Source organism: Perca fluviatilis, chromosome 4, assembly GCF_010015445.1.
Source record: "Perca fluviatilis chromosome 4, GENO_Pfluv_1.0, whole genome shotgun sequence".
NCBI lineage: Eukaryota > Metazoa > Chordata > Actinopteri > Perciformes > Percidae > Perca > Perca fluviatilis.
This window is the reverse complement of record NC_053115.1, coordinates 305,047-313,714: the sequence shown is the minus strand read 5'-3', so window position 1 is coordinate 313,714 and position 8,668 is coordinate 305,047. Positions and strand designations below refer to the sequence as shown.

Genomic DNA, 8,668 nt, shown 5'->3' with positions numbered 1-8,668 from the left:
ACAGAGCCCTGATGGACCAGGCTACAGGTACAAGGCTCTGGTTGAGATTGTGATGTTTGGTGTCAAACACCAGTGGGAGAACGGAGTCCGGGAGAGAGAGAGAGAGACCAAATCAGCGCGGGTTTCTGTGAACGGAAATGAAACTTAAAGTGTCTGCTGACGCCTGAACCAAGCAGGAAACGAAAGTATACTTCACGAGGTGCAGCCTGTTGGTTCAGAGGGACGACAGGACACACGGACTGGTCACTGCAGAGCCGCTGGTCAGCCGGGAGAGAATGAGGCTGAGGATGAAGATGAAGATGAAGCTGCTTAATGCTCCCATGGCGATGGTAGTGATGTCCGCATTGGTCGGACTCACCTACTTATCTACAACTCTTAAACCGACGACTACAACTCCTAAACCAATGACAACAACTCCGAAACCGACAACAACAACAACCACTAGGCCGACTACTACCACGCCAAGATGGACCCCCACAACAGGTAGGCCTACGCACACACAACAGGTAGACCTACGCACAATAACAGGTAGGCCTACGCACACACAACAGGTAGGCCTACGCACACACAACAGGTAGGCCTACGCACACACAACAGGTAGACCTACGCACAATAACAGGTAGGCCTACGCACACACAACAGGTAGGCCTACGCACACACAACAGGTAGACCTACGCACACACAACAGGTAGGCCTACGCACACACAACAGGTAGACCTACGCACACACAACAGGTAGGCCCTCACGCAACACAACAGGTAGACCTACGGCACAATAACAGGTAGGCCCTACACGCAACAGGTAGGCCCTACGCACACACAACAACCAAGATTTATCAATTTCTTAAATTACTTTCTGGTTATGTAAAACAAAACCAAATCACACTTTATCAATTTAGAAAACACTTGTATTCAGTTTTAATGTTGTGCAACATGACCAACACTAGTCTATAGTCTATATTAGGTCAGTATTAATCCAGCAGTCAGTCAACTAATGGCAAAGAGAGAGCTGATAAAGAAAAGGGAGTGCCTCTGTGTGTGTGTGTGTGTGTGTGGTGTGTTGTATGTGTGTGTGTGTGTGTGTGTGTGTGTGTGTGTGTGTGCGTGTGTGTGTGTGTGTGTGTGTGTGTGTGTGTGTGTGTGTGTGTGTGTGTGTGTGTGCGTGTGTGTGTGTGTGTGTGTGTGTGCGTGTGTGTATATAAACTTCCTTTGTTGTTTTGTCTTGTTGAAGCTGTGTCTCCGTTCATATTTCAGACTTCATACCGACTCTCAGCAGGTTTTGATGTCCGTTAAATAACTTTATTATCCAGTGTGTTCGACCTGGAAAAATAATGCAGGCTTAAAAACACATTTTTGAGTGTGTAGCTGTTGATGGAGACATTTTTGTCCTTTCCATCCATCCATCCATCCATCCATCTATCCATCGTCATCCATTTATCCGAGGTCTGGTCACGGGGGCAGCAGCTCCAGCAGGGGACCCCAAACTTCCCTTTCCAGAGCCACATTAAAAGGATGCATGAGTAAAAAGTAGATTTTATATCCTGTTGACAACTTGTCTGTGTCGTTGTTTCCTCTTTCTTTCTCCAGGAGCTTCTGGACTAAATTTAAATGGGAAGATGTTCACTTTGTCTCGTAATGGAGGAGGAATATCCTTCTATTCACCCTATTATTCTCCTACCACGCCCCACTACACCACCCGTAGATACACCACTCGTCCCTACTACACCCCCACTCGTCCCTACTACACCACCACTGGTCCCTACACCACTAATCGTCCCTACTACACCACCACTGGTCCCGACACCACTAATCGTCCCTACTACACCCCCACTGGTCCCGACACCACTAATCGTCCCTACTACACCACCACTGGTCCCTACTAACCCCCACTGGTCCCTACACCACTAATCGTCCCTACTACACCACCACTGGTCCCTACTACACCCCCACTGGTCCCTACACCACTAATCGTCCCTACTACACCCCCACTGGTCCCTACACCACTAATCGTCCCTACTACACCCCCACTGGTCCCTACACCACTAATCGTCCCTACTACACCACCACTCGTCCCTACTACACCACCACTCGTCCCTACTACACCCCCACTGGTCCCTACTACACCACCACTCGCCCCTGGACCACAGCACCTCCTACTAGAGGTGAGTACATTCACAAACTACATAACCAAACAGAAACACAGTGACAGTAATCAGGATATGACACCCAAAATGTTACCTTATGTACAGTGTCTTCCTGTTAAGAGTTTTGATTCTTGTGTGGGAAAGAGGCTGAACAGGAACAGAAACCAGCACCTGTGTTCCACATGGACCGGTTTATACATGGTTGTTTGTGAGTGATGTTATTATGCAGGTTAAAGCTCGCATTAAAGGAGAAATCCAGCGCAAAATGAACCTAGGGGTTAATAACACATGATTACTGAGTCGACCGTTCTCTGGGATATGTTTTCATGCTAATCGAATGTGATCAGTTTTAGCCCAAACCGCGCTATTAGCTTATAACGCTAGTTGTCGGGGTAGAGGGTAAAGTAAAAATCAATCTCTATTTCTACACCACTAACAAGGCTCAAAATAGCACCACGCTTCCACGGTAGCATAATGAGGGTCCCTACCTTAGGCAGTATATATATAAAATGGACCACCAGATCCCGAGTCTCTGGTCTGAGACCAGTGAAGGATATCAGAAGTCTCTTTCCCGGTGCTGGCTGAGCGTTACTGAGCAGCCTCCAACTGAGCTTGAAGACGTAGATGTGACGTGAGCAACCTGTCTGAAAGTGTGAAGTCTTCTGGTAGCTGTGCCGAGAGAAATCTCAATCATTCCCAATCTTACAGAGACGGAGAGCGTAGGTATATGTAAGGAGATAACATAGGCACAGGCTAATTACTGATCACTAACATGCTAGTTAACATTAGTCATTAAACCTAAACAGATAATGGAAGTCCAAACTGCCTGTGAGCTTCTCCTGTACTATACGGTAATTCCTCTACTGTGTGACAGTAAGTCTCGTGGTTATGACCCAATCGTTAGCCTATTGTTATAAAAGCGTCTGCTACGGAGCCATAACGTGAGCTACAAGGTAGTGGAGCCTTTTATACATTGTCGTGTTTCTTTAGAAATAAACAACGGACAAATAGAGTCTTTAAACTCTTCAGATGTAAAGTTATTCTCTGTCAAAGTGACGTCAGAATGAATGGGAGCCAATGGGATGCTAACGGGAGGTGATGGCTTGGTAGCATCAGAATGGCGTAGGAGCTACGCTTTGTGGAGGCTCGCTTACCCCCTTGGTCCCTACATGTCAACCAAAGCATTGAGAACTTTGTAAGTAAAAAAAAAAAGATAGATTATAAAGACAGAAGCGTTCAGGTATACACCAGTAACATAGCTCAAGCACGGCGTTCGTCGTTCGACTGGTCGTGACTGACTAATGTAAGTTTTCCCCATGTGTCATCTTACCACAGCATGGTGTTTCTGGAAAAATTCCACCACAAACATCACCAGTTTATTTACCTTGGCTCTCTGCTGCTGGGCTAGAAACGGTTAGCGTATAGTTAGCAGGCGTTAGCTCCTGTGGTTGTAGCAGGTGCCTACAATCTTTTAAAAAGTATCTTCAAAGTATGTTCATAATACAACGGACTACACTTCGAAAAAAACATTTTGTATCAACATGAATGAAAACTATTTATATTGAACATATCTGCAAAAATATAGGCCTTTCTATTGTCTGCTAAATATCTTTTATGTATTTGGTATTTTAGGCTGTTTTTTTTATTTGTGCACCACAACAACCAAACAGCTGTTCATGTGTTTAGATTGTCACTTAACTTTGTCAACTAAATTTGTCACTCAACACCTTCCATGTGACTCCTGAAGGTGTGTCCGTGTTCTGGGCACTCGTACCTGAACATCAAGCAGACATCCCCAAAATCTTCACACTCAGTCCATCCGGCAGAAGACTCCTCTGCATGCAGGGGAGTCAGTTCTACAGGGTGGTACAAACTATCCTTTGACAGATATGGTTATTACAACCTGTACTTGCAACCTTACAAAAGGTTCTCGCCACACATCTATTCAGATTTCTGGACCAGAGTCTGCCTCATTGTGGACACCGTGAAGAATGTGGCCCAGGTGTTCAGCGACTGGAGCATGAGCATCAGGAAGATGCTCTCTACTAAGGTAAGAACAAAGTATTGATCAAAGTAGCCGAAGCCTATAGACCAGGGCTATTCAATTAATTTGGAATTGGGGCCAGTTCATGAAACTGAGACAAAATAAGGGGCCGGAGAATATGATTAATTATAGTAACAAATAAAGAAATTACAACAACATACTGAAGGAGTCAATATATTCTATTTTGTAAATGCAGAACAACATATGCACATTGTGATACACTAAGACACACAGGTCCAAGACATTGTTCCATTCAAAAGACAATACAATGTTGAAAAATCAGAGACACAGACAATTAGAGAAATGCAATTAACTAACAGAAAACATCCACTTAATGGCACATAACTGTACCAACTTTACAGCTCATTATCCTCAATTGACAATGAGGAGATACATTTCAGTGTTACAAGTAAAGAGGGAAATAATCCTCAGAAATATCAAACTGTCCCCCTTCTCCACTGGTTGAAAACAGAAATGCAGCTAAATGGTAACTGAATACAACACACACTTTTTCCTTTTAAAAAAATAAAATAGACTGCCCCATAAATCCTCACATGGACTACTACTGTACTCACTTTTGTCCAGTTTGAACATAAATCAGACACCTTAACAATCAGTCTAGGTCAGCCATATCACAGATATTTAAGATTGCAGTCATTTGAGTGACAGGCAACCACCAACAAAAATATAACCAAAGTGCATATGTGGTACAGAATAGAATTAAAACAACATAACAGTGCATGGCACTTTATCAAGGCAAAACATTTCAAACTGCATTCAGCAATAATACTACATCAAGAAAAACATGAAGTGCATAACATGGAGTGACAGACGATGTTAATTGCATCATAGTGTTCAAAAATCCTCATTTCTTACTTGACTAGTTATGCCTGTTACCTTGCATGTAGTTTGCCAATATTTGTCATCTAATGAGAGAAATGGCATTTTTTTGACTTGGCAAGAGCAGTGAAGTCAGGTGTATGTGTTGTCAGGGCAATGCGCAAGCAGTGTTGCAGATGCTGGTCAGTGAGAGATATGCGATTGTGAGATTTAATGGCATTCATGTGTGAGAATGATGACTCACAAGTGTATGTTGAGCCAAACATTGTCAAAAGAAAAAGTGCAAGACCCCTTGAATGTGGAAATTTCTCTCGGCTGACTTCATGGGTCCAGAATTTTTCAAAACCTGCCTGCTGCAATGACTGTCGCAAGTCATCTGATGACTGAATGTCAATGATTTCCAGTTGAAAAGACCCCTCATCCAATGACGATACCAGCTCCTTCCCTTTCAACGCAAAGTCTGCCTCAACATTCACACAGAAAGGGTCCTTCACAAATCTCATCACTTCACTGGAGATGCTGAAATCCTCAAATCTAGTGGCAAAGTTGTTTTTCAATGAGTCAATAAACCCTGACATCACCTCAGTAATTTGCAGGCCAGATTTCCTCAATGTGGGGAAGTGGAATAATAACACCTCCCTCAGAGAGTCACACACCCCCTCTCTGTAAGCATCTCATCTCAAACATAGACAATAGACAATCACTTCTCCTTTTTGTTTTTCGCCTATAATCATCTCAACAGACAATTCATTTTTCTCTTTTTTATTGCACTATTTGCACATTATCGCTGTACATTTCACATCTTATATATTATTACTGTATATTTGTTTTAATTATATATGTTTAAAGTATTGATAATATATGTTGTTTTTATTTGTTGTTTGTATATCTGGAGTGGTAGTAAAGAAATAATTTCCCTCTGGGATTATTAAAGTATTTCTGATTCTGATTCTGATTCTGGAGCATCTTGGCTGGACAAAGATCAGCAGAGAAGAGTGAGAGCTTTCTTTGAAAAGCATGAAGTTTCTCCACAAGTTCTGCGACTGTTTTATCTCTGCCCTGCAACTCCATGTTAAGTTGGTTCACAAATGATGGAAAACGTCACTCAAAAAAGCAAACAGCGGCATTAAACTCATCATTTTCCATCACAGACAGAAACTTGCCAGCTTTTTTCAATTTTGAAGACCGAGACGCACCAGAATCTCCTCTTTTAGTTCACAAAAAACGTTTCAAAGCGTTTCCTTAGCTAAGCCATCTAATGTCATTTATTAGTGGTCCCCTAATACTGTATCTGAAGTCTCTTTTATATAGACCTTAGTGGTCCCCTAATACTGTATCTGAAGTCTCTTTTATATAGACCTTAGTGGTCCCCTAATACTGTATCTGAAGTCTCTTTTATATAGACCTTAGTGGTCCCTAATACTGTATCTGAAGTCTCTTTTATATAGACCTTAGTGGTCCCCTAATACTGTATCTGAAGTCTCTTTTATATAGACCTTAGTGGTCCCCTAATACTGTATCTGAAGTCTCTTTTATATAGACTTGTAGTGGTCCCTAATACTGTATCTGAAGTCTCTTTTATATAGACCTTAGTGGTCCCCTAATACTGTATCTGAAGTCTCTTTTATATAGACCTTAGTGGTCCCTAATACTGTATCTGAAGTCTCTTTTATATAGGCCTTAGTGGTCCCCTAATACTGTATCTGAAGTCTCTTTTATATAGACCTTAGTGGTCCCTAATACTGTATCTGAAGTCTCTTTTATATAGACCTTAGTGGTCCCTAATACTGTATCTGAAGTCTCTTTTATATAGACCTTAGTGGTCCCTAATACTGTATCTGAAGTCTCTTTTATATAGGCCTTAGTGGTCCCCTAATACTGTATCTGAAGTCTCTTTTATATAGACCTTAGTGGTCCCCTAATACTGTATCTGAAGTCTCTTTTATATAGGCCTTAGTGGTCCCCTAATACTGTATCTGAAGTCTCTTTTATATAGACCTTAGTGGTCCCCTAATACTGTATCTGAAGTCTCTTTTATATAGACCTTAGTGGTCCCCTAATACTGTGTGTGTGTCTCTGTGTGTGTGTGTGTGTGTGTGTGTGTCTCTGTGTGTGTGTGTGTGTGTGTGTGTGTGTGTGTGTTGTGTGGTATGTCTGGTCAGGTGAGCCTGTGATTGATTTTCAGGTTTTGATGGTCGGGTGACAGACGTCAGGTCTGGGATTATCCTCTCCACTACAGAGAAGTCTTCAACTACATGACCAACGGTAGCTCACGGGGTATGTGTGTGTGTATAAATATAATTAATTGTATTATTATAGTTTTTATAAACATGGACTGGTGTTAAATCCACCATTTGAAAATACAATTGTGATTTTAGGTCGCACTCTGGCTCCGCCCTCTCCTGGTCCTACATCAGCTACTCCCCCAGAGGAGACGTCCTGTTGGAGGACGCCTATCAACCGCAGTGGCAGGACCGACAGCCAATCAGCCGCAGCAAGGAGAGGAAATGGCGTCGGCCAAAGGGAGAGAAGAAGAAAAAGAGAGAGAACAGCTTCAATGAAACACACAACGCCAGGCGACAAAAGCTGTAGTCTCCGTTTTTCAATTAATAATCAATCAAGCAACAATTAATGACAAATTACATTTAAACTACTGATTACTGATTTGATAAAAGTGTGATTACTGTATATGTACAAGATGACAAACATAAAAAAATATAACCAAATATGATCCTTCTTTTATATTTGTACTAACATGTTTGACTTTATATCGTTCTCTTTGTACATGTATTTGCTTCCTTAATTTTTTTACGTCATTATAAAACAATAAAGTCTCTTTTATATAGACCTTAGTGGTCCCCGATATACTGTATCTGAAGTCTCTTTTATATAGACCTTAGTGGTCCCCTAATACTGTATCTGAAGTCTCTTTTATATAGGCCTTAGTGGTCCCCTAATACTGTATCTGAAGTCTCTTTTATATAGACCTTAGTGGTCCCCTAATACTGTATCTGAAGTCTTTTATATAGACCTTAGTGGTCCCCTAATTACTGTATCTGAAGTCTCTTTTTATATAGACCTTAGTGGTCCCTCAATACTGTATCGGAGTCTCTTTTATATAGACCTTAGTGGTCCCTTAATACTGTATCTGAAGTCTCTTTTATATAGCCTTAGTGGTCCTCTAATACTGTATCTGAAGTCTCTTTTATATAGGCCTTAGCAGTCCCCTAATACTGTATCTGAAGTCTCTTTTATATAGACCTTAGTGGTCCCCTAATACTGTATCTGAAGTCTCTTTTATATAGACCTTAGTGGTCCCCTAATACTGTATCTGAAGTCTCTTTTATATAGACCTTAGTGGTCCCCTAATACTGTATCTGAAGTCTCTTTTATATAGACCTTAGTGGTCCCTTAATACAAAAAGTCAGAATTTCTGTACGCAAAAACAATATTCTGATTCATAACACCTTGCAGTACGTACTTTTCTCGTTATAAACACGGACGTGCGTTACCTTATGCGGTCGTGCACGAGCCTCACGCTCCTCCCAAGCTCGTCCCATAATAAGGTCCATGTTAATCAGTCAATGAAGAGGCTATAGCAGCCTTGTAAAGAAGCCCTTGATGACCAATCATGATATCGG

At 41.7% G+C, this 8,668-nt stretch overlaps 1 protein-coding gene across 1 annotated transcript; it reads left to right on the top strand.

Moving 5' to 3' along the window:
* Nucleotides 1-210: 210 nt before the first annotated feature.
* LOC120556691 (integumentary mucin C.1-like) lies at nucleotides 211-2,194 on the top strand. The gene is made up of 2 exons (XM_039796367.1): nucleotides 211-483; nucleotides 1,587-2,194. The coding sequence occupies exons 1-2, from the start codon at nucleotides 276-278 to the stop codon at nucleotides 1,880-1,882; spliced, it is 504 nt and encodes a 167-aa protein (XP_039652301.1). The 5' UTR covers nucleotides 211-275; the 3' UTR covers nucleotides 1,883-2,194.
* The last annotated feature ends 6,474 nt before the right edge of the window (nucleotides 2,195-8,668 follow it).

Bases quoted from the DNA above. Each gene is read 5' to 3' on its own strand.
- LOC120556691 (XM_039796367.1), top strand. From the start codon at position 276: ATGAGGCTGAGGATGAAGATGAAGATGAAGCTGCTTAATGCTCCCATG. The intron at 484-1,586 runs GTAGGCCTACGC...TTCTTTCTCCAG, and splicing joins AAGATGGACCCCCACAACAG to GAGCTTCTGGACTAAATTTA.